The sequence below is a fragment of the Bos taurus genome, chromosome 26 (genome assembly GCF_002263795.3).
Source record: "Bos taurus isolate L1 Dominette 01449 registration number 42190680 breed Hereford chromosome 26, ARS-UCD2.0, whole genome shotgun sequence".
In the NCBI taxonomy this organism is placed as follows: domain Eukaryota; kingdom Metazoa; phylum Chordata; class Mammalia; order Artiodactyla; family Bovidae; genus Bos; species Bos taurus.
The window spans coordinates 11,119,782-11,146,682 of record NC_037353.1 but is presented as its reverse complement, the minus strand read 5'-3'; the positions used below and the strand labels follow the sequence as shown (position 1 = coordinate 11,146,682).

The 26,901-nt window shown below is 42.0% G+C and overlaps 1 protein-coding gene across 3 annotated transcripts in view; it reads left to right on the top strand.

Moving 5' to 3' along the window:
• Window positions 1-26,901, top strand: part of SLC16A12 (solute carrier family 16 member 12) — a 103,503-nt gene that overhangs the window by 59,531 nt on the left and 17,071 nt on the right. For 2 of the 3 annotated variants that reach the window (XM_024985891.2, XM_010819766.4), the window contains one exon: window positions 21,135-21,383. In XM_024985891.2, coding sequence (XP_024841659.1) covers window positions 21,274-21,383 — 110 coding nt within the window. In that variant the 5' untranslated portion in view covers window positions 21,135-21,273. Of the gene's footprint in view, window positions 1-13,213; window positions 13,347-21,134; window positions 21,384-26,901 lie in introns of those variants that run through there. The other variant, XM_024985894.2, reaches the window with a different exon arrangement.

Below are 26,901 nucleotides of genomic sequence, written 5' to 3'. Positions count from 1 at the left end.
TCCTCTTTCACTTTCATCAAGAGGCTTTTGAGTTCCTCTTGACTTTCTGCCATAAGGGTGGTGTCATCTGCATATCTGAGGTTATTGATATTTCTCCTGGCAATCTTGATTCCAGCTTGTGCTTCTTCCAGCCCAGCGTCTCTCATGATGTACTCTGCATATAAGTTGAATAAGCAGGGTGACAATATACAGCCTTGGCGTACTCCTTTTCCTATTTGGAACCAGTCTGTTGTTCCATGTCCTGTTCTAACTGTTGCTTCCTGACCTGCATATAGGTTTCTCAAGAGGCAGGTCAGGTGGTCTGGTATTCCCATCTCTTTCAGAATTTTCCACATGACATGTAGGGGCTACATCAATTGGATTCCTGTTGGGTTCAGCCACTGATGGGACTTGGAAGTCAGGTGGAGTGTGAGGTTGGTGTATTTATTTCCTTGATTTTTTTTCACTGTCAGATCCTCACGAACTGGCTATTTTCCTTTACCCAGTGACTCTACAGAAGAGTCCAGTAACTTCTCTCTTCCTTAGCCTCTCTGGCCTAGAGGTGGTAATGGGACCAGTCCCTGAGGACTCTGCTGACCTTCGATAGATCTTATGAACACTTGCCAACACCTTTCTAAATAGTACTTTTGTTGAATCTCCCATTTTTCAGTTCCTACTGGGACCTTTAATAAATAATATATCAAGTAAACCAGAAGGAATTGATGTTCTTCAAGGCACTAGGCTTACCCTTAATAAACAGAGGCTTCTAATCTTGGTGGGGGGGGGGTGTCCTCAGACTCACGAGAAGACAACAGAATTAGTACAAGGTGTACAAATCCACACGTACATGACAGCATCCTGTCAATGGACAGAAGAATGTCTTACACAGTTACCACGATTTTTCACGTTTGTAAGTGTCTTAGTGAGTCTTCAAATAAAATGTATCTGAAAATGCCTTCAAATTCATTTTAACTGTTGCCTTTACATATTTTATGAATCAACAGATAACTTATTCTAAAAATAAAACTATTACCTTACTTGGCTAAGGAAATACCTTGCGATGTATACAGGGACCTCACATACAAAAATGTTGGGAATTACTTCCAACCTTTTTTTTTTTAATCAGACTTTTCCGTGAGTCCAAAGCCAGAAGGAAGTAAGAGGAATGGGTTCAGTCCTAACTATTTCAATCAAGGCAGAGACAGAGACAATCACCTACATCTTGAAGGAACTTTCCTAAAAACTTTGGTAACTTGTTCATTTCCAGGAAGAAATTCAGATTCTGGGTCTTGCACTGAGGAGCACCCCACATTCTCAGCTTGGCAACACCGTGTCCTTTGTGTGACCTGCCCTGGCTCCAGCAGCGAGCAGAGTCTACAGAGTGCAAAAATAAACATCTCTGAGGGCCTGTGGAATTTGATGGCCTGTGCAGCGTGGGCCAGACAGTGGGCCGAGTGCCAGACCTGGTAGGTGAGCCTCTCGGCAGCCCACGTTCGTTTTCAGTCACTCTGCAAAAGCAAGAGGAGACGGCCAGCCTGGCAGTGAAGTTCTGTTTCCAGGTTTGGCCTCGCCCCGCCGTGTTCTCAGTGACATCTCTGTACTTAGGGCTCCGTAACCCAGATACTGGGAAGGCTGGTTAATCTAGTTGGACAGATTAATCTGGCTAAAAAGAACAAAACAATTTTTTTAAAAAAAGAACAAAATAAGAATGGATGATTTCTTGCCCCTCTTCCTCAAGCTCCCACCCAGAACTCTAGAACTGGGGGGGTGTCTTGTTACTGTTTATTGAGTCCTGTTCTCTCTCAGGAACCATGCTAGCCACTGAAGCATTGAGGCTCCCTGCTCTCAGGGAGCTCACACTCTGAGTGCAGACCTGAGTTCTGCCTGCACTCTCTCTTTTTTTTTTTCTATTTTTTTTAATTGGAGGATAAGTGCTTTACAATATTGTGTTGGCCTCTGCCATACATCAACATGAATCAGCCACAGGCATACATGTATCCCTTCCCTTCTGAACCCCTCTCCCACCCCATCCCACCCCTCTAGGTTGTCACAGAGTACTGTGTTGAACTCCCAGTGTCACACAGTAAATTCCCACTTGCTATCTCTTTTGTATGTTTAATCATTTTATTTTTGGCTGCTCCACACAGCTGGTGGGATCTTAGTTCCCCAGCCAGGGACTGAACCCGTGCCCCATGCAATGGAAGCGCCAAGTCCTAACCACTGGACTGCCAGAGAAGTCCCTGCCTGCATTCTCTTCAACACTGGTTCTCTGTAACATTCTGTGACTTGAGGGGTTAACTTCCAGCCAACTGAAATATTTCACTCGGCTCCCCTCCCATGTCAGCACCATGGCGGGAGCAATGATTACAGAGTGAGGAAAATGTGGTAGAAGCAGGCAGCGCCGTTCTGCAATAAAAGCTTCTCTGTCAACTATCAAAACGACTCTGTGAAATGCATCTCAAGCTCCACGTTTTTTCTCCGTAGCAAGAAGCCTCTGATAGACCATAATCTGATTTAATAATTCTGTGTGCTCTTAAGAGTATAAAATTAGAAAGAGTTCTGCAGGGTCACTGAGTTAGACACAAAAATTTCTTCCTTGAACCGCACAGATATTGAACACCAGTTTTCTGTCAGACATTGTGCTAAGTGCTGGAATATTAACAACATGTTATATTTTTTATCAAAGAGGGCTAGCTACAGCTCAGGCCTATCACTGCTTTTACTTGTATTTCCAAATAGGAGAGAAAAGAGCTGTATTTTTGTAGAAAATGGTTACTGGGGGCAAGCTCCTGGTTATGCATTGCACTGTCAGCAAACTGCTGGACTCTGGAGTAAGCATTTTTCGGATGTTACCTAGATTCTGGCTTAGGGACTGACACGGTGAGAAAGAAGCTTGCTTTCTACCTTCTGCCTCTTATGAATCACGAATTGTACCTTTTTCTCTTTTTCTGTAGTCCAAATACCATATCAATCACTCTGCCATTTATTCTACATCTTATGTAAGGTATTCCTATCCTCAAAGTCTTAAAAGACAATGTGGAAAGATCGGCAGCTTTATTATCTAAGGTCAGTGTTTCAGTTTAGTGCCCAAAGGTCCTGACAGACATTCAAAAATTTCTGGTTGAACACAGTAATTATTTACTCCCCTGTTACCAGGATCTGTGTGAAGACTAAGCAGAAAGGAAAAGCAAAAAAGTAAAACACTTTACTTTAGTCTTTAGTTTTTCTGCACTTAAGAATAATATATTTTTTTCACAGCATATGTGTAATTCACTGGGCAACATAAATAAATAAATCCACATGCATTAGGAGATATCCCTAAGACCCAGAGAGTCCATGTGGGAAAAAAAACAAGTTGAGTCCTTGAGGCAGCGACTACACAAACCTGAGCAGAGTAGAGAAGGGTTTTCATTAATTCCCCTCCCACTTTCAGCCCTTTTTGGGGTTTGAGTTTGCCCTGGATAAAAGTCTGCAAGGATCATCTGTGATGCTTTGCTCCATTGCGATAAAGGCTGTGCAGGAAAGTGCTGGAATTCCCTCACATCACACCTGGAAGATGGCCATTTAATGCACATCCCCCAGGCTTGCGTGTTCAGTGGGGCCTTGAGGCTTGGAGTGGGATGGAACCAGACATTCAGTCCTTGGTTAGAGGGTGTAATAAAAATGTCCAGGGACTAGGAGAGAGGTCTCTTTTTACCAAGAAGATATTTCACTGTGCATGTGTGCTAAGTTGCTTCAGTCGTATCTGACTCTGTTAACCTATGGATTGTAGCCCACCTGGCTCCTCTGTCCATGGATTCTCCAGAAAAGAATACTGGAGTGGGTTAGCATGCCCTCCTTCAGGGATATTCCCAGCCCAGGGATCGAACCTGCATCTCTTATGTCTCCTGCATTGGCGGGCAGGTTCTTTACCACTTGCACCACCTGGGAAACCCATATTTCGCTGTTCAGCTCAGTTCAGTTGCTCAGTTGTGTCTGAGTCTTTGCATCCCCATGGACTGCAGCACATCAGGCCTCCCTGTCCATCACCAACTCCTGGAGCTTGCTCAACTCCTGTCCATTGAGTTGGTGATGGCATCCAACCATCTCATCCTCTGTCATCCCCTTCTCCTCCTGCCCTCAATCTTTCCCAGCATCAGGGTCTTTTCCAGTTAGTCAGTTCTTTGCATGAGGTGGCCAAAGTATTAGAGTTTCAGCTTCAGCATCAGTCCTTCCAATGAATATTCAGAACTGATTTCCTTTAGGTTGGACTGGTTTGATCTTGTAGTCCAAGGGACTCCCAAGGGTCTTCTGCAACACCACAGTTTAAAAGCATCAGTTCTTTGGCATTCAGCTTTCCTTATAGTCCAACTCTCACATCCATACATGACCACAGGAAAAACCATAGCCTTGACTAGACGAACCTTTGTTGGCAAAGTAATGTCTCTGCTTTTGAATATGCTGTCTAGGTTGGTCATAACTTTTCTTCCAAGGAGCAAGCATCTTTTAATTTCAAGGCTTCACTCATCGTCTGCAATGATTTTGGAGCCCAAGAAAATAAAGTCTGTCACTGTTTCCATTGTTTCCCCATCTGTTTGCCATGAAGTGGTGGGACCAGATGCCATGATCTTAGTTTTTTTAATGTTTTTGAGTTTTAAGCCAGCTTTTTCACTCTCCTCTTTCACTTTCATTAAGAGGCTGTTTAGTTCTTCACTTTCTGCCATACATATTTCATACATATTTCACCGCAACATTTAGCAAATATATGCCAGGCACTGCTCTAGGTGCTGGAGACACAAGATTGAACATAACCGTGCTAGCTTCCAGCAGCAGCTAGCTTGGAGGCCAAGTGGAGAGCAGCAGGATCCAGAGATGAAGACCACAAGCTTTGGACTCAGGCCAAGGCTGAATCTTGGATAGTTAGAGCATTTTTTTATCTGTGAAATGGAAATTATAATATCTCCTTCACAGGGCTGGGATAAAGCTAAAGTGAGATAACATACGTATAATGGTAAATTCAGAGCTTGGTGAATTAGGTGCCCCAAACGGCAACTGTTGTTTCTCTTGTACTGTGTGCCTTACTCTCTGGCACTGGCATCAGAGACTTGAACTCTAAGTACTGGCTGGTTCCTCTGTGACTGGACTGTTTGGCCCTGGGTGTGTGTCCTTTAGAGAGAACCTGGTTGTGATGAGTATTCTTCATTTTCTAGCGCCGGTGATTGATTCTCCTGCTTGATGTCTGAAGATTAGAACTTTCTGATGCAGATGAACTGCTTTTCCTATTTCTTTCAATTGAATTACCATTTTAGAACTAGTGACTGTTATTTATGCTTTTAATTTATTTCTTATGACTTGCTGGGGTTCTCTCTGGTGAAGGAAAAACTTATTCATTTATTAGACACTGATGAGCTCTTACTGTGCATCAGACTGTGTGCGTGTGTGTGTTGGAGTTAGAAGATGGTGGAGAAAATTTGGGGAAAAAAAGCAAGGACAACTTAAGGTAGCTTCTGTTCTGTGGAGTTAAAACAGTCCAGTGGTAGAGAGAGACATTAAATAGATAACAACACTGCATTTGATAAGGGCCAGGAAGGGTATGTGCGGAGAGCTCCAAGAGTCTGGGGAAGGGAGATAACTATTTTGAAGAGTGGGGGTGGGTGGCAGCAGTTGAAGCAGAATGATAGATAAGTCTGATGAGAAAGTGGGGAAGGAAGAAATTTGAAGGCAAGGAAGAGAGCATGCAAAAAATACTAAAGCTTGAGTATTTAGTGGGTTGCAAGGAACTTATAGTATCATAAGAGAGGTGGGAGTGGGATGCAGGACTGGGAGTGAGGCTGATATTTGACTAAGTTCATGGTCATATAGATGGGGTGCAGATGGGACCAGACAGTCCTCAGCCAACATGCCGTCGTTGAGGACATTGAGTTTTCCTCTTGTTTTTACAGAGACCGGAGTGAGTATCTAGGTAAGGAACTTCAAATGGGACACCCTAAGGGCTACAATCTACTATTAAACAATATTATCCCACTGTAGAAGCAATAATAGAGTTCATTTGGAAATCTCTAGTGAGCTGTATTGGAGAAGGCAATGGCACCCCACGCCAGTACTCTTGCCTGGAAAATCCCATGGGCGGAGGAGCCTGGTAGGCTGCAGTCCATGGGGTCGTGAAGAGTCGGACATGACTGAGCAACTTCACTTTCACGCATTGGAGAAGGAAATGGCGTTCTTGCCTGGAGAATCCCAGGGACGGTAGAGCCTGGTGGGCTGTCGTCTATGGGGTCGCACAGAGTCGGACACGACTGGCGCGACTTAGCAGCAGCAGCAGCAGCAGTGAGCTGTGGTGGGGTTGAGATTTGCTTCTATAAGGACACAGATGTGAAAGAAATAACAACTTCTTTGTGGCTCAGCTGGTAAAGAAGCCGCCTGCAATGCCAGAGACCTGGGCTTGATCCCTGGGTTGGGAAGATCCCCTGGAGAAGGGAAAGGCTATCCACTCCACTATTATGGCCTGGAGAATTCCATGGACTGTATAGGGTTGCAAAGAGTCAGACACGACTGAGCAACTTGCACTCACTTTAACTTTTGTTGCTGTTAAAAAATAAAATTTCATCACAAGCCTCTATGAAAGTGAGAGTGATGAGTCCATTTTGCTTTTTATGTCCTGTGTAAAAATCTGGTGCCTCTCCCCCAGTTACGAAGGTTTTTCTCTTATGTTTTCTTCTAGATTTTTTTTTCTGCATTCATATTTAGATATGTTATTTTGAATTAGGTTTTATATATGGTGTGAGGTTAGACTAGAGAGTAATTTTCTTCCCATATGAATTAACATGTGGGGTTATTTCTAGACTCTCTATTCTGTTCCACTAATCTAATATGCCAATATTATTCTTGATTTCTTTGGTTTTAGAGCAAGTCTTTGAAATCAGTTAGTGTAATTCTTCAACTTTTGTTCTATTTTTTGAAAATTATTTCCTATTTTTTAGGTTCTTTGCATTTCTGTATGAGTTTTGAAATCAGCTTGTCAGCTTGAAATAAGGCTGCTGATTGGGATTTCAGTGAAACAACCGACTTGTGTAGATATGACATCTTCTCCATCTTCCGTGGAATGAATTTGTTCACTCACACTCTCTCTCTCAGGCCTTTGTAAGTTTCTCTTAGCTTTGTTTTGTATAATGAGCAAATGAGGGATTTTGCTGGTGGTTCAGTGGTTAAGACTCTGCATTCCCAATGCAGGGGACCTGGGTTTAATCCCTGGTCAGGGAACTAGTTGTCTGAGGAGGCCTTAGAAATAGCTGAGAAGAGAAGCGAAAGGCAAAGGAGAAAGGGAAAGATATACCCAATTGAATACAGAGTTCCAGAGAATATCAAGGAGAGATAAGAAAGCCTTCCTAAGTGAACAATGCAAAGAAATAGAGGAAAACAATAAAATGGGAAAGACTGGAAATCTCTTTAAGAAAATTGGAGATACCAAGGGAACATTTCATGCAAAGATGAGCACAATAAAGGACAGAAACAGCAAGGACCTAACAGAAACAGAAGAGATTATGAAGATATGGCAAAAATACACAGAAGAACTGAACAAAAAAGTTCTTAATGACCCAGATAACCACAATGGTGTGATCACTCACCTAGAGCCAGACATCCTGGAGTGTGATGTCAAGTGGGCCTTAGGAAGCATCACTACAAACAAAGCTAAAGGAGGTGATGGAATTCCAGCTGAGCTATTTCAAATCCTAAAAGATGGTGCTGTTAAAGTGCGGCACTCAATATGCCAGCAAATTTGGAAAACTCAGCAGTGGCCACAGGACTGGAAAAGGTCAGTTTTCATTACAATCCCAAAGAAGGGCAATGCCAAAGAATGTTCAAACTACCACACAATTGCACTTATCTCACACGCTAGCAAAGTAATGCTCAAAGTTTTCCAAGCCAGGTTTCAACAGTATGTGAACGGAGAAATGCCAGATGTACAAGCTGGATTTAGAAAAGGCAGAGGAACCAGAGATCAAATTGCCAACATCAGTTTGATCATAGAAAAAGCAAAGGAATTTAAAAAAAAAATCTGCTTCATTGACTACACTAAAGCCTTTGAGTGTGTGGATCACAACAAACTATGGGAAATGGGAATACCAGACCACCTTACCTGTCTCCTGAGAAACCTGTATGCAGGTCAAGAAGCAACAGTTAAGAACCAGACATGGAACAACAGACTGGTTCCAAATTGGGAAAGGAGTACATCAAGACTGTATATTGTCACCCTGTTTATTTAACTTACATGCAGAGTACATCATGTGAAATGCTAGACTGGATGACTCATAAGCTGAAATCAAGATTGCAGGGAGAAATATCAACAACCTCAGATATGCAGATGATACGACTCTAAAGGCAGAAAGCGAAGAGGAACTGAAGAGCCCCTTGATGAGGGTGAAAGAGAGTGAAAACACTGGCTTAAAACACAACATTCAAAAAACTAAGATCAAAAAAAAAAAAAAAAAACTAAGATCATAGCATCCTGTCTCATCACTTCATGGCAAATAGGGAAAAAGTGGAAACAGTGACGGATTTTCTTTTCTTGGGCTCCAAAATCACTGTAAACCATGACAGCAGCCATGAAATGAAAAGATGCTTGCTCCTTGGAAGAAAAGCTATGACAAACCTAAACAGTGTATTAAAAAGCAGAGATATCACTTTGCCAACAAAGGTCCGTCTAGTCAAAGCTATTGTTCTTCCAGTAGTCATGTGAGAGTTGGACCATAAAGAAGGCTGAGCACGGAAGAATTGATGCTTTTGAACTGTGGTGTTGGAGAAGACTCTTGAGAGTCCCTTGGACTGCAAGGAGATCCAACAAGTCCATTCTAAAGGAAATCAGTCCTGAATATTCATTGGAAGGAGTGATGCTGAAACTGAAGATCCAGTACTTTGACCACCTGTTATAAAGAGCTGACCTTTTGGAAAAGACCCTGATGCTGGGAAAGATTGAGGGCAAGAGGAGAAGGGAGGGGATGGAGGATGAGATGGTTATATAGCATCACTGACTCAATGGACGTGAGTTTGAACGAACTCTGGGAGATAGTGATGGACAGAGAATCCTGGCATGCTGCAGTTCATGGTGTTGAAAAGAGTCAGACATGACTTAGCGACTGTACAGTAACAACAGCAATGAGCAAATAATGCATACATTTGTTAAAATCATTCGCAGGCATCTCATGACTTTTGATGAAATATAATGTAAGGCAATACTTTAAAATTCCAATTTCTAATTGTTCACTCTAAAATTGTGTACAAGCCCCCATGCCCTTGAAGCAAAATACTGATTTAATCAAATCAAGATTTAATGATTGGTACATGTAAAGATGCAGGAACAAAGAATAGCTGTTGGGCTGGGAAACTGGTAACAATTTAGACTGTAAATCCACCACATAACAGAATCATCAAATTATATAGATAAAGGGCTGGCACACATTCCTAAGTTGTTTTACAGGAAGCAGACCTGCACCAAATGAAAATTGCTGGCCACCAGGCCAGATTGACCTAGATTGGTTGAAACTAGCAGGTTGATGATGTTCGAAACTTCACCCTGATGCCAACCAATCCAAGAATTGTCCACAAGTTGATCGTGCTCTGCTACTTGAACACTATAAGAGTCCTCACTGCCCCCTCCAGGGTGGGACACATAATCTTGAGGGCATTAGCCTACTGTGCTGCCCTTTGCCTGGCAAAACAGTAAGAGCTATTCTTTTCTATTTAACCTAAAACCCCACTCCCGTGTTTCTATTTGGCACGGGTTGAGTGCCAGTTTGCTGAGTTTCAGCAACAGCTACTAATATTTAGAAATAATAAATTTCAGTTCACCAAAAGTAATAGTTTCTGCTCTTCAAAACTGCACCATTGAGAAGTTAATGGGAAAGCCACAGGATAAGTGTTGAGGTCCTTTAATGGACCGGAACCTGGTGGTCCAGAGTCGACGATAAGAAAGTAAAGGAGAGAAAGAGGCTGATATTCCTTGGTTTACACAGAAAGCCAATAAAGCCCCTACACGGGGCTTGCTCTGTTCACGAAGGCCTCAGGCGCCCTCTCGATGGGGTGAAGGTGCAGAGCGCCTTCTCGAGAGGGTCTTAGAAGCCCGGGCAGGAAAGTGAACTCAGAGAGCCTCTGTGCTCCAGGGGATCAGCCTGAAAAAGAGAGGGAGAGAGAGAGAGAAAGAAAGACACGGGGACCAGAGCTCTGATGGAGCAAAGGTGTTTTAATCAACATGGTGTGGGCATATATACTGTCTTACAATGTAGTTGTTCTCAGCAAAGATAAAGATTAAAATTCCAGACTTACAAAACATAGGCAATCCATATTAAGGAGAGAGAGAGTTGTAAACAATCACTTTTACCGTATGGTTCACAAGAAGGAAGAGGGTACTTATCACCATATAGAAACACTAATGAAGGAAATGCCCGGATTCCTCAGCCCCCGGGAGAGGCTTGCCTCTCCTCTTAATTCCTGGGTATTCAGGAATTAATAAGGAACAGAGAATTCCTGACAGATCCAAAACAGCACACAGGAAGCCTCCTGTTAAATGCTTCCTGACAGATAAGGAAAAATATTTATAATACAAATATCTACAAAAGACTTATATCTAGACTATATAAATAATTCTTGTATCTCAATAAGATAAAAACCCAATTAAAAATGAGCATGCTGTTTGAACAGAAACATCACAAAAGAAGATATATAAATAGTTAATAAAACATGGTTAACATCATGAGTAGTCGGGAAAGTACAAATTAAAGCTACAATGAGACTGCATTACACACTGGAGTTCTAATACGTGTGCTGTGCTGAGTCTCCTCAGTCATGTCTGACTCTTTGTGACCCCACAGCTCCTCTGGGAGCATGGGATTTTCCAGGTGGGAGTACTGGAGTGAGTTGTTATGCCCTCCTCCGAGCTCTAATATATTACTGGTAATACCACACAGCTATGTCAAAAAACAGTTTGGCAGTTTCTTCTAAGTTTAAATATACACTTACAGTATGACTCAGCAATTTCATTCCTAGGTATTTACTCAAGAAAATTAAAACATGTGTCCACAAAGGACTTGTATACAGATGTTCACAGACACTTTATTCATGATGGTCTAAAATTGAAAACAACCCTAATGTCCACCAACAGATAAATAAACTGTAATATATTCATAAAACAGATTATTGCTCACAATACAAAATGAATCAGGTGCACATATGCACAGCAGCATGAATGAATCTCAAAATATTATCATAAGCGAAAGAAGCCAGAAGCAAAATCGTCCATATTGTGTGATTCCATATTTATGAAAATAGTGACTGGCAAAACTCATCTTTATCAACAGAGAGCAAACCTGTGGTAATGCAATGCTGAGGCTGGTGGAGACTGACTGCAAAGGAGCATGAAAAAATGTTTGGGGTGATGAAAGTGTTCTGTATCTTGATTGTGGTGGTTGAGGTTACATGAGTGTGTACATTTGTCAAATGTCTTCAAAATGTAGACATAAAATGGTTGTGTTTTACTGTATGTAAATTATACCTCAATCTAAAAAAGTTTCTAACAGGTTTTCACATTTAGAGTAACCTCTTTCAGGACTTCCCTACTGGTCCAGTGGTTAAGACTCTGCACTTCCACTATTTGGGGTGGCAGATTTGATCCCTGGTCCAGGAAGTTCCATGGTCTTCCCAGGTGGGGCAGTGGAAAAGAATGCCTGCCAACATAGGGCATGCAAAAACACAGGTTCAGTCCCTGGGTCGGGAAGATCCCCTGAAGTAGGAAATGGCAGCCCACACCCGTATTTTTGCTTGGAAAATCCCATGGACAGAGGAGTCCGGTGGGCCCAATCCACAGGGTCACAAAGAGTCAGACACAAGAGACCGTTCACACACACAAACTGGGGAAGTTCCACATGCCACTCATAGTGGCAAAAAAAAATTTCCGCTTCCTTTCGTGGCATAGGTTTCTACACTCCCTTTCTGTGTGGTGGGAACTTCCCCTGCAACACACTCCTGTGACTTCTTGTTTACAGATGGATTTATTCTGGATGGAATCCATGTCCTTGTTTTCCACAGTAAAAAAGACGATACCACGTCTACCAGGTATCTTAGATATTGGGGGAGAGACACTTAACAATCAGCCAACTGGTTTGAAGTCTGACATCAGTAATTTGATGGCTTGTTTTTATGGATTGGGGACCAGTGACAGGAAGTGATATCACGCAGTGTCGTGCAAGTAAGTAGTGTCACTCAGACCCAGTGGTCTCGAATCCCACTCTTGGTATCTTTCTGCCTCACCTTTACCTCTCAAGGCAGCAAACCAATTTAAAAAGTACGGATACTACTGAAAGTTAAGACACTGGAAATAAGGAGGGATTGAGGAGGGAAGAATAACGGAAAGACAGTGTTGGAAGCCTACCCAAATAAGTGCCTTTTCTGTCTATAAGATGTGCAGTTTTTCTAGTGATAGAGGGATCACTTCAGAAAACTTTACGGAGGGCAATGTGACAGATTTGCCCTACAAATGGAGTGCTTTATTTGAAGGTGATTGACTGTTAGCAAGAATTCTTTGCAAATGAGTAGATTTTTGAAAGGGGACAAAGTGAAATGGAACATATATCCCATGGCACCCCACTCCAGTACTCTTTCCTGGAAAATCCCATGGACAGAGGGCCTGGTGGGCTGTAGTCCATGGGGTCGCTAAGAGTCGGACACGACTGAGCGACTTCACCTTCACGTTCACTTAGAGGAACATCATGATATAGAGCGTCTTTTGTTTCAATTTTTTTTTTCCTGAAGCCAGAATGAAATGCAGAATGCAATTATATTTTAGTGGTTGGATGTTAAAATGAAATAAATGGAAGGCTGCTTGGGAAAATGAAGAATGGCCTGATGGAAATGTACTCTCTTTGCCTATAGTTTTAGGTATGCTCTTAATAACGATGTTTCCATTATATCTGTGTCATATCAGGTGGGTTAATTATTTACAAGAAGCTCAGGCTAATATTCCAGGGGAACCACAGACTGCTCCAAAGTGTCTAGGAAACTAGATTAGCTTTGTTTAACCTGTGCATCTCTTCTGAATACATATAAATCTATTACATGACTTGTTTTGAAAGAGACTCACGTGTTGTTTTGTGAGCAGCCGCATACTCTTGAGTTAACCCTGTGGTTAACCTCTCTCCTCAACTCACCCCCACCCCCCCACCCCCACTTCCTTTGGTCTTGGTCACTCACTCACATGAACGAGTGCTCAAGCTTTACCGTGGCTTGTTGACACAAATGCGCAATAACAGTTTTGAAGTCTGGAGGGCAGATGGGCGAGTGTGCTATCTAAACTCTACCAGAGTTCCTTATCTCCATTTCAATTCATACAGTGTTGTCAGGTGAGTGCCTTCGCTTCTGTGAGCTTCGGTTTCATCCTCGTGGAAGAGGGAAAATTGTGCCTATCTCTGAGATTTGTGAGGCTCCAGAGTGACTATTCATGAGGAACTATTAATAGTCTCGCATACTGATGTTTTCAGAGAGGTCCCTTCTTCCCACCCTGGAACCCTGTGAGGAGGTTCCGTGGTCTGTGGTTTTGCCCAGCTTGACTCTAATCAGCAGACCTTTGCTTACTATACTGTTATTTACCTTTTAATTTGGATTTATGCAATTATATTTTTAGAGAGACACTCACCAGTTAGTTCTTAACTTATAAGATGTGGGAACGCCAAAGAGAAGATGTCTAATTGAAACAAATGAAAATGGAATCATCTGGGGATAGCAGAGGCAAAGTAAAAATTAATGATGTTTAATATCTTTGTAAGGAAACAGGACTTAATGATGTTTAATATCTTTGTAAGGAAACAGGACATTTTATTTTGCCAGGGGCTGTTACCTTCCCTGTGTCTTTTATGGGATAATCACCTAATTTTTAATGTACAGCATCAATAAATGATACGGGTTTTTTTAGTCCTAGAGAAACTATACAAAAGAGATTTTTGTGTTCATATTTATACGGCAGGAGTAACCTGAAATATTTATTTCAGAAAATTGTATATATTATGGTATTGAATGAAGTTTTTAAATTAATCATTATCACATGGACTGTACAGTCCATGGAATTCTCCAGGCCAGAATACTGGAGTGGGTAGCCTTTCCCTTCTCCAGGGGATCTTCCCAACCCAGGGATTGAACCCAGGTCTCCTGCATTGCAGGTGGATTCTTTACCAGCTGAGCCACCAGGGAAGCCCAACTTAATTATACCATCCTGCTATATTTCTGTATAGTCTTCCCACTCCATATGACACAAGTATACAACCCTTATAGAAATTTTGCATGGCTTACCTCACATTGTACACACAATTCTAGAGTCCTCTTTTTGTTTTAACATTGTATCATAAATGATTCCCATATTACAGTATCATCTTTTAGTTTATAATTTAAAGCATTGACTACTGTCCCATTTGTTTCATATGTCATGATTCTCCAGACACTTCCCAGTTGTCAAGCATTTACACTGGTTTGGTTTTACATGTTATTCAAAGCACAGCTATTATTTTTTTCTCATAGTGTTTAGCTTCTCTTGAGTTGTTTTCTTAGGCTAACTTCCCAGAACTGAGATTACTCTTCAAAGAACATGAATAACTTTCTAATTCTTGATATGTTGCACTATGTTGCTTTCCAAAGAGCTATTGCATCGCACTGCCTGTCTCAAAGTTTTTCAAGTGCCAGGCAGCACAGACGTCTCACACAGGCCATTTATGGGTAGATGGATCCATAATCTTAAATTGGAAGACAGTTTAACCTTGGGGACTATTTTAATGGAGAACCCTAGGAAGAGGCTAGGATTATACCAAGGCAGATGTTTCTAAGCTCTGGCTTTTTCACTTGTACAATGGATTCTGTCATTTCATGACACCTAATTGTGTCCAATTTGTGAGTTATTACATCATGTGCATTTGTAGGCAAGTGTTGGTAGAACTCGAATGCTAGTCCTATTGAAAGTGTCAGAGGCTAGACATAAAGCATGCCACGAACACGACTCAGATGTGGCTGTTCAAGAAGCTGGTTTATAGCGACACAGAACCGGCTGAAGTGGAAGATCTTATTGCCTCCAGGGACCCGGCAGGGGTCATACATGAGTGAAACGGCGCAGAGACTGGGCAGCACAGGAGGTCAGGGGAGGGTGGAGGGGGATGTACAGGCCTTATCCAAAGGAGGAGTGCCATTCTTGGCTCCAGCTGATGGGGCCACGGATGAATGCCAGACCAATGTCTTCAGTGCTCTAAGTTTTTCAAGACAGTTTGGAAATCTGAATGTTTAGGTTTCTTGATACAGCTGCTACAACAAAAATATCACAGACTGGGTTGCCTAAACAACAAATTGTTAGTTCTTATAGTTGTGTAGGCTGGAAATTCCAAGATCAAGGCACTGGCATACTCAGGGTCTGGTGAGAACCCTCTTCATGGGTCCTGTTTTTACTGTGACATCATATGGCAGAAGGGACAAAAGCGCTCTTTGGGGTCTCTTTTAAAAGGGCACTAATCCCATTCTGCAAGAGCGGGGCCCTCATGACCTAATCATTTCCCAAAGGCCCCCATCTCCAAATATCATCACATTGGCGAGTTCCCTGGCTGATTAAGTCAGTGACCTTAGGCATGCCAGGGGAATGCCAATGGTACCATTTAAAGAACTGTATTTCTAGCTGCATCAGGCTGTAATTAATGTCATCCTACTGGTGTGTCTTCAGCAAGAATTACTTGCATTTGATTAAATAAAAGTGTATATGAATTTACATCAAGGAGTGATGAAAGGTGGTGGAAACAGTGTCAGGCATTGTTAGGAAAAGACTGATTCATGTCCCACTTTTGCTGCTTGATAGTGTTAATAATAGGAAAATTACTGACTCTCTCTAGTCTGAGCTGGTGTATATATAAAATAGGGATAATAATACCTACTGTCTGTGGTTATTGTGGGCTTCCCTGGTGGCTCGGATGGTAAGGAATCTGCCTACAAAGCAGGAGACCTGGGTTTGATCCCTGGGTGGGGGACATCCCACAGAGAAGGGCATGGGTACCCACTCCAATATTCTTGCCTGGATAATTCCATGAACAGAGGAGCCTGGTGGGCTACAGTCCATGGGGTTGCAGAGTGGGACATGACTGAACAACTAAAACACACACCTATGGTTACTGTAAAAGTTAAATGAGATACTGTCTATAACGATACATCATAGCAGCGTGGCCTATCGAAATGGTCTGAAAAGCTACTTCCATGCTGTTTTCGCTTAGCCCAGTGTTTTGGGTATGACTCTGTCCCCAGCCTGGGGCTTCCCAGATGGCTCAGATGGTAAAGAATGCACCTGCAATGCAGGAGACCTGGGTTCAATCCCCGGGTGGGGAAGATCCCCTGAAGAAGGGCATGGCTACCCACTCCAGCATTCTTACCTGGAGAATTCCATGGACAGAAGAGCCTGGCAGGCTACAGTCCATGGGGTCACAAACAGTTGAACACAATTTCCAAATCAGGAAAGGAGTACATCAAGGCTGTATATTGTCACCCTGCTTATTTAACTTATATTCAGAGTTCAGTTCAGTCGCTCAGTCATGTCTGACTCTTTGCGACCCCATGAACCGTAGCACGCCAGGCCTCCCTGTCCATCACCAACTCCTGGAGTTCACCCAAACCTATGTCCATCAAGTCTGTGATGCCAACCAACCATCTCATCCTCTGTCATCCCCTTCTCCTGCCCTCAGTCTTTCCCAGCATCAAGGGTCTTTTCAAATGAGTCAGCTCTTTGCATCAGGTGGCCAAAGTATTAAAGTTTCAGCTTCAACATCAGTCCTTCCAATGAACACCCAGGACTGATCTCCTTTAGGATGGACTGGTTGGATCTCCTTGCAGTCCAAGGGACTCTCAAGAGTCTTCTCCAACACCACAGTTCAAAAGCATCAATTCTTCCATGCTCAGCTTTCTTTATAGTCCAACTCTCACATCCATCCATGACCACTGGAAAAACCATAGCCTTGACTAGATGGACCTTTATTGGCAAAGTAATGTCTCTGCTTTTGAATATGCTATCTAGGTTGGTCATAGCTTTTCTTCCAAGGAGTAAGCATCTATTAATTTCATGGCTGCAATCACCATCTGCAGTGATTATATTCAGAGTACATCATGCAAAATGCCGGGCTGGATGAAGCACAAGCTGGAATCAAGATTGCTGGGAGAAATACCAATAACCTCAGATATGCAGATGACACCACCCTTATGGCAGAAAGTGAAGAACTAAAGAGCCTCTTGATGAAAGGGAAAGAAAAGAGTGAAAAAGTTGGCTTAAAGCTCAACATTCAGAAAACTAAGATAATGGCATCCGGTCCCATCACTTTATGGCAAATAGATGGGGAAACAGAAACAGTGAGATACTTTATGTTTTTGGTCTCCAAAATCAGTGCAGATGGTGATTGCAGCCATGAAATTAAAAGATGCTTGCTTCTTGGAAGAAAAGCTATGACCAACCTAGATAGCATATTAAAAAGCAGAGGCATTACTAACAAAGGTCCATCTAGTCAAAGCTATGGTTTTTCCAGTAGTCATGTATGAATGTGAGAGTTGGACTATAAAGAAAGCTGAGCACGGAATAATTGATGGTTTTGAACTGTGGTGTTGGGAAGACTCTCGACAGTCCCTTGGACTGCAAGGAGATCCAACCAGTCCATCCTAAAGGAGATCAGTCCTGAATATTCATTGGAAGGACTGATGCTGAAGCTGAAACTCCAATACTTTGGCCATCTGATATGAAGAACCACCTCATTTGAAAAGACCCTGATGCTGGGAAAGATTGAAGGCAGGAGGAGAAGGGGATGACAGAGGATGAGATGGTTGGATGGCATCACCAACTAGATGGACATGGGTTTAAATAGGCTCTGGGAATTGGTGATGGACAGGGAAGCCTGGCATGCTGCAGTCCATGGAGTTGAAAAAGTCAGACATGACTGAGTGACTGAACTAAACTGAACTGAACTGAACAATACTTTCGCTTTTCACTTTCACTGTCCCCAGCCCAGTGATTAGCAATATTAGCATTTCAGATAATAATTTTGACTTTCTGTCAATCAGTAGACTGAATATTTGTACCAATATTGCTCTTCTAGTACTTCTGACAGATTTATCCTCTCCAGCCGTTCACTCCATCTGCTTTGTCAGTCTCTCCACATTCACAGGATGGCTAATTAAGATGAAGGAGGGGCCCTTCTGAGTCTTGAAAAGAAGCAAATTTAAGAGGTCTGTCTACATGGAGTCACTCTTGTTGTCTTGGGCTCCCTATCTTTGTTTTGCATTTGCTCTTTGAACTCAAAGCTGCCAATTTGTTCCAGTAGCTTAAAAGATCCATGCTTGCAAGATTTTACTGTGTGCCATTTTCTTGAGAAAGTTGTGATTTTAAAGTAAATTTAAATTTTAAATTGGTTTGTCTATAATTTATCAGATGGTGCATGGTCTGTGTTCGCCAAACAATACATGCTTAGTCATACTTGACATAATGTTTCATATAATTAATATTACTTAAAATTTTTTCTGTTGATCATAATAAAATTCTACCCAAAACTGGTGATTGGCTCAATCCAATGGAAAAATCACCTGTTAAAACTCTTATGTAGCCGCATAAAGAATTCATCTTTAATTCTAATTAAGAAGCTTGCTGGACATGCCAAAGTATACCATAAGAAACACTTGATCTCACAGTTCTTATGGGATCAAACCCAGGCCTGGCTTAGCTGGGTGCTTGGCTCAGGGTCTCCCAAGGCTGCAGAGTGTCAGCCAGACTGTGTTCTCTACTGGAGGCTCAACAAGGGAAAAATCTGCTTTCAAGCTCACTTGGCATGTTGGCAGAATTCATTTCCTTTCTCTTGTAGGACAGAGAACTTTAGCTTTTTGCTGTCACTTTAGCCTTTGGGGGCTGTCCTCAGATGCCACGTGGTTTGCTGCCACATGGCCCTCTCCATGGCAGCATGTAACACGGCAGCTTCCTTTTTTAAGGCCTGTGAAAGAGCAAGAGCGAGTCAGCTGGCAAGAGTGAGGCTTTTTTTAAAAAAACTATATATAGATATAACATCTATTTTTTTAATATTTATTGATTTGTTTATGACTCTTCTGGGTCTTCGTTGCTGCATGGGCTTTTCTTTAGTTGTGGCTCATGGGGGCTACTCTCTATCTGCATTCCAGTGACTTCCCTTGTTGCAGAGCATGGGCTCTAGGGCTCAAGGGCTTCAGTAGTTGTGGCTCATGGGCTTAGTTCAGAAGGCAGTGGCAACCCATTTCAGTACTCTTGCCTGGAAAATCCCATGGACGGAGGAGCCTGGTGGGCTGCAGTCCCGGAGTCACTGCGAATCAGACACGACTGAGCAGCTTCATTTTTCACTTTTCACTTTTCACTTTCCACTTTCATGCATTGGAGAAGGAAATGGCAACCCACTCCAGTGTTCTTGCCTGAAGAATCCCAGGGACGGGGGAACCTGGTGGGCTGCCATCTATGGGGTCACAGAGTCGGACACGACTGAAGTGACTTAGCAGCAGCAGCAGCAGCAGCATGAACTTAGTTCTGTGGCATGTGGAATCTTCCCAGACCGTTGATTGAGCCTGCATCTTCTGCATTGGCAGGCGGATTCTTTACTACTGAGCCATCAGGGAAGCCCAGGTCTGAGTCTTACTCAGCATGAACTAGTCACACCTGTCCCATCACATGTGCCATATTCTGGTGAGAAGGGAATCATAGGTCCTGCGGAAATGCAAGGAACAGGATTATACAAAGAACAGAGCGGCAGGAGGTGAGACCATAGGGGAGCCTTAGAATCTCCCAAAGGAGATGTGTTTGTGTCTTGCTCACCATCAAATCCTTCGTGTCCAGAATAATGCCTAACATATATTAGATACTCCATAAGTGTCAGTAGTTGAATTAATGAATTAACATTGCAGATATTGAATCATGCATTGCTAATTTCCTCCCCCACCCAAGTCTATGGTTTACCTTTTGGTTGTATTTATTATATGGTTTAATGTATATAAATGCTAAATTTTGATTTGGACAAATCAACAAAAGTTTCCCTTAATTTGTTGATATCACTTTACACCGCAGGGAGTCCTTTTCCCATTCAGAGATCAGATAAATGTTTGCCTGTATTTTCACCTAGATTTTAAATTACTTTTTTTTCCCATGTAATTCTGATCTATCTAGAAAGTCAAAAATTAAATGGAGAGTTATAACAGGATGTAGCAAATGATCTTTTTTTTCCATCCATCCCTCTTCGCTACCTTATTTAGTTTTATTGAATTATTATGTACTGGTTTCTGGGCTTTGTATTCTGTTTCATTATTTTTCATTCTCGTTTCAGTTTTTTCCATCTAAGAATTATAGCATTCTTGGTCAGAAATGCCAAAGCAGTTACTGTCAGAATCATTTAGTATAATAATTAAGACATAGCCTAAGCTGTTGAAAGACTCCAGCATAGCGAGCTGGCATGTAATCCACTCAGTATTCTCGCCTGGAGAATCCCATGAACAGAGGAACCTGGGGGGCTACAGTCCATAGGGTAGCAGAGAGTCAGCGCAACTGAAACCACTCAGCACAGCACAGCACAAATACAGCTGAGGCATATTTACCTTTGGCATAATAGTGAGTAGGTGAAACCCAGACCTGGAGAGGCACCTCTTCCCCACAGAGTCGTTTGAGAACTCAGGCTCTTCCTGTTCCGTAGCTCTGCCAGCCCCCAGGGCAATGTTCAGGCATGTATGGTTGGAGCTGTCTCATCTCCTCATCCATGTTCCGGTCTGTGGGAAAGGAGGTGGTGCGTGTCTTGAGACATCCTTTGCCTTTGAGCTGAGGAACCAGAAGTGGCATGTATTATGTTGCTCACATCCCTTTAGTCTAACTAAACCACGTTGCCACATCTACCTTCAAGGTATGGAAAATAGTTTAAACAGCCATCCTAGACTTGACTTGAAAGTTGAGAGGATCTGTTATTAAAAAGAAGATGAGGGATGGGTTCCAAGAAGAACTACTTGTCTCTGCTGCAGTCCAGTTTTCATAGTCACAAATACTCATATTTAAGAGAAAGGTGATAATCATTTTCAGCAAGTGAAGAACTATCTTTGGATATGGCAATGAAATACAAATATGTCCTGATTTTTTATTTTAGATGGCCAATAACCCATGTGCCAGGTAGCACTCTATGCCAATCTTGAATGCCAACAGGAAGTCACTGGACGGCAAACCCTTCCAAGATCATAACTGGGCTGTTGGAGTAACTTGGAAAAGAAGAAAGAGGAATTGAAAGCATGGCTAAAGTAAAAAGAGCTCGGTCTACCTCCCCTCCCGATGGAGGCTGGGGCTGGATGATCGTGGCTGGCTGTTTCCTTGTTACCATCTGCACCCGAGCGGTAACCAGGTAGGCGGGACTTTCTTCTTGATTCATTATTATGATCTGGCTTGTCTTTTTTCCTAACTCAGTTTCATTCTATCTCTGAACCTGTCTTTGTGAAAATAAATGTGTATATGTGTGTTATGTGTGTGTGTGTTTCCTTTGACTGCTCAGATATCTTCTTCTTTGCAAGGAATGTCATTTTCTGACACTGGATAGGGATCTCTTTTTATAATATCTGACCTATAAACCTGGAGTTTTACGACACTTTTGACTAAATATCATGGCTATTGCCGGACATTTATTTTCATAAGCAGTTCATCCCACAAAGGACAAAAATTATAAGTTCAAAACAGCCACGAGAGCCTCTCAGCTCACCAGGATACCAAGCCATGGGAAGCTTAAAGCCCAAAATTGAAATTCTTTTGCTTCATTTTGCACTTGGCTGTGGTAGTGGAGGCTGAACTCTAGGTTGAAGGAGAGAAACAGCACAAATGCAGGGATTCTCATCTCTTTTGGTCATGGGTCCTCTTTTTCTTTTACTCAAGAGCATAGTGTTGAATATACTTGCATTAAATGGCCATACACTGAGATGCATTCACCTTATTTACGTTTGGAATAAATACACACTTGAAATCTGCATGTGCCAGCTCTTTCCTCTAGAGGTACCTTTGTTCAGACTGAACTCTCTTCTCTGGCAACTCTCCCTAGGCTGCTCTACATAACTTTATTTGATTGGCACCATCCATAAAAGCATCGATGTGTTCCCCATAACAAACAGATAATGCAGGAAAGAAGCAGTGTTTGTTTTTGCTACAATAAGGTTTTGTTATGTGTCATCATAAACTGTAGATTTATTTAAAATAATGTGATGGTTGAGTCTGATTTTTCTCCCATCTATTTTATGGATCCTGTGTTCTGGGAGTGAGGGGTCATAGAGTTAAAAGGAATCTTTCATCTTGGTTCTTCCATGCAGAAGCTTTCATCATTCATTTAAGCATTTCATCAATAGTTGATCTATTTTATATATAATTTGATGAGAGGAAAGTTCTGGAAGTGAGCTTGGTGCTTTATAAGAAGGGCGGCTGGAAATTAAAAAAGAGGCTTGTGGCTGGCAGCAAAGACTTGTCTTCAGAGCTTCCTGGGAGAGGCTGAGAGCAGGGTCCTTGAGCAGAATAAGCTTGGAGGAGAAAAGTATGAAGCACCAGGAAGCAGCCAAGAGAACTGAAGACAGAGGCAAGGAGAGCAGCCTACACGGGGGTTTGTCAGTTCAGAGGATCAGTGCCTACCGGGCAGTTAATTCTTTTTTCCACTTTTTTCAAGTTTTATTAAGAAATAATCAACCTTAGTCACTATGTAAGTTCGAGGCATACATATTGATGATTTTTTATTGAAGTATGTTTGATTTACAGTGTGGTGGTAGTTTCTGATGTACAGCAAAGTCAAAGTGTGAGTCACTCAGCTGTTCGATTTTGTGACCCCCATGGACTGTAGCCCGCCAGTCTCCTCTGTCCATGGAATTCTCCCGGCAAGAATACTGAAGTGGGTTGCCGTTTCCTTCTCCAGGGGATCTTCCCTACCCAGGGATCGAACCTGCGTTGCAGGCAGACTCTTTACCAACTGAGCCACCAGGGACGCCTATTCTTTTCCATTATGGTTTATTACAAGATACTGAATGTAGTTCCCTGTGCTATGCAGTGAGACCTTATTGTTTATCTACTTTATATATAATCGTTTATAAGCATGATGATTTGATTTACATATATTATGGGTTCAGCTAACATCCACCTTCTCATATAACTACACTGAAAAGGAAAGAAAGAAGAAAAGAGGAAAAAAATCTCTCTTCCTGAAGAGAACACTTAGAATGTAGTCTTCTAACATCTTTCCTGTATGTCATACCATAGTGTCAGCTGTAGTCATCATGTTGTGCGTGACATCCCTACTACTTATTTATCTCATAACTGACCACCTCCCACCAGTCCGCTTTCCCCCACCCTCTGTCTCTGGTAACCACAAGTCTGATCTCTTTTTATATGAGTTTGATTATTGTTTTAGATTCCATATATGAGTAAGATCATACAGTATTTTTCTTTCTCTGTTTAACTTATTTCACTTAGCAAAATACCTTCAAAGCCCTTTCATATTGTTGCAAAGTGGTAGGATTTCCTTGTGTTTTTTTCCTGGCTGAATAATATTCCATTGTATATACACACCACACCCTCTTTATCCATTTATCCATCCACGTCTTGGCGATTATAAATCACGCTGCTGTGAGCATGGGGACGCAGGTATCTTTTCTCGTTAGGGCTCTCATTTCCTTTGGATCTATTCCCAGCAGTGGGATTGTTGGGTCCCATACTGTTTCCTATGGTGGCTGTACCAATTTACAGTCCCATCAACAATGCACAAGGGTTACCTCACTGAAAATAGGTACTTAAGATTTCATATAGATGAGTCCATAATGTATTTAAAATGTTTTTATTGGTGGACATTTATATTGTCTCCTGGCTTTTGCTTTACAAATAATGCTACCATTAAATCTACCATTTAAATCATATTTCACTCTTGCCTTGTAACTGGTAATGCTTTCTTACACATAAAATTTATAAAAAGCTTAAGGTTGTGCAGGCTGTTAAAGCAGTCATTCTTGTTATTTGCTCCCTGTGCTTGTTAATATGCATTGATTACCTGTTTTTGCTTCAAGATGTCTTATTACCAAACACATTGTCTATGTTAATAAATTCATTTCATTGTGGAATTACATGGCATTCTATTAGTACTTGAAAAATTAATTGGAGTTGATACTTGAAAAGTAATGTTTGTTTAAAGGAAACCCCCATCTCTGAGACCTATTTTTCTCAAATTCTTCTGGGGCTAAATTAACTTAATTGTAATAGATATCTAGAGTCCTATGAAACTGTGAAGCTCTTATAGCAACAGCTCAATTCCTGTAAATAATTTCTCATGTTACCTGAGCACTTACTCTGTGTTTGTTGGGCATTATTCCAAACAGTTTTCATTGATTAAGTCATTTAATCCTTATGATAACACACAGAGGTTGAATAATGTGTCCAAAGTCGCATGGTGGGTGAGTGACAGTGCTTCTAACCACTGGGCTGCGCTGCCCAGTGGATTACTTACTGTGCTGACTTAGTGGATAACGTCATCAACCGGGAAAAAAAGTCTTCACCAAATATCAGTTGTTGTCAGCTCCCAGTTCTCCAGGAGCCAGAGAAGAATTTTCCAGCACAGTGACAAGACAGAGGCTGCAGGTATGCTGACCCCTTGAGAGAAAGTATCTTTGAGAATGATATAGCAGACACCACTTGGATGATACCATGAACAAAACCTACTAACCCCTGGAGGCTGTTCAGGGTTGTTTGCTATTGCAGCACAATCTAATCCAATCTGACTGATACAGTCTTGCTTCTCCAAATGCTTAATTTATAGATGAGGAAATCAAGACCCTGAGAGATTTAGAAGCTTTATTGCAACCCTCAGTTATTCAGCATGGGAATCAGAGATCAGAAACCAGGTCTGCTGACATCTGTCAGATGCCCAAATATTCCAAGGGACAGCAAAAATAATCTGGGGTGAGAAGCACATGTACAGCCAATAACATTTGTTTTCTTTAAGGTCATGCCAGTGTTAGCCTGTGTGTGCGCTCAGTTGTGTCTGACTGTGACCTCATGGCCTGTAGCCCTCCAGGCTCCTCTGTCCATGGGATTCTCTGGGCAAGAATACTGGAGTGGGTTGCCATTTCCTCCTCCAGGGGATCTTCCCCACCCAGGGATTGAATCTGCATCTCCTGAGTCTTCTGCATTGGCAGGCGGATTCTTTACCTTTGAGCCACCAGGGAAGCCCCTTTCATGGAGACTTCCTGATTGTCTAGTCACCACTCCCAATGGACCAAAATTAGATTAATTCCTCAACTGAATATCCATGGAGCTTTAGGCTTATTTTATATTTCTGTAATATGTGCGTTCATCATTGTGCAGCACCCCTCTTGGTGGCCTCTCAATTCTGAAGAGGCAAACACCTCTGGCACCAACACTTGGGTAAAGCCTGTCAAAGCCAATATGCATGCCTGTGATTCTCACCTTCTGGAAAAATCTGAGCCGAAGTACCTTTCTTGTCTGTTATTCTTCCTCATTCAAAAAATATTTATAGAGAGAATTCCCTGGTGCTCTAGTGGTTAGGACTCCTAGTTTTCACTGTCTGTGTTTAGAAGGCATAAATCATAAAACTTTACCATCTAAAAAGTTCCATGGTCCTTTCCATTTGGAGAATAAAGGAAAGGACAACAATAATCCCTCTCATATTTCATAAAAGTCACAGTCATTCAGAAGTCTGTGTATGTAGTTATTAAATGTTACCTCTGACAAGCCTACTCACATGTTTAGATAAGAATCTCAAGTGTTACTTTTGAATTTTGCATGCTTACAGTTTGATATGACTAATCATATCAGTTGGAAAAAAAAGCATCAAACAAAACGAAATGACAATAGAACAAGATAAAAAAAAGTCACAAGAGACAAACATAGCCCCACAGATTTTAAATTTCCCAAAACTGTCTAGTGGAGAGAAGACACTTCTACAAGTGCTGAACCTAATCTATCCTCTGCACATCAAATTCCACCCCAGCACCTTTGGGACTTAGAATTTAGCATCCTATCCCATCCCTTTGCTCTTTCCTATCACCAGGACTGGCAGCATAATTGCAGGACCCAGTTGCGAAGAGTCAGACACGACTGAGCGACTTCCCTTTCACTTTTCACTTTCATGCATTGGAGAAGGAAATGGCAACCCACTCCAGTGTTCTTGCCTGGAGAATCCCAGGGACAGGGGAGCCTGGTGGGCTGCCGTCTGTGGGGTCGCACAGAGTCAGACACGACTGAAGCAACTTAGCAGCAGCAGCAATGCAAGAGGAAAATGCAAGGCCTCTTGTCCAAAAGGCAGGAAATAAAGGGCTGGTAAATATACTAAAAGGCTTCCCAGGTAGCTCAGTGGTAAAGAATCCGCCTGCCAATGCAAAAGACTTGGGTTTGATCCCTGGGTTGGGAAAACCCCCTGGAGTAGCAAGTGGCAACCCACTCCAGTATTCTTGCCTGGGAAATCTCTTGGACAAGGAGCCTGGTGAATTTCAATCCATGGGATTGCAGAGTCAGACATGACTTAGCGACTGAGCACAGACTTATGCACACAAAAGTGTACTAAAATAGGAAGCTTTTCCTTTTTCAGTAATCTATCTTGATTTTTCATGATGTTTTTAGTTTTCTCTTTAGTGTTGTTCTGAGTAAAGAAAAATGGAAACTAGCACAGATCCACTGATCATCTTAATATTACCAGTAGCCCCATCTTTTTCTTTCCTTCTGTGTCATCATTTTCAGCATACGGGACCAAATAATACAGAGAAGCAACATGAGTAACAAAGGATCTGATAGGAATCCTTGACCTTTGTGTTTCTTACAGCATCACTGCCTTCTGCATCTGAAGCAAGATTTGGTTTGAAAGAAAAGCCTGGCCTCTCTTCTTGCCCTTT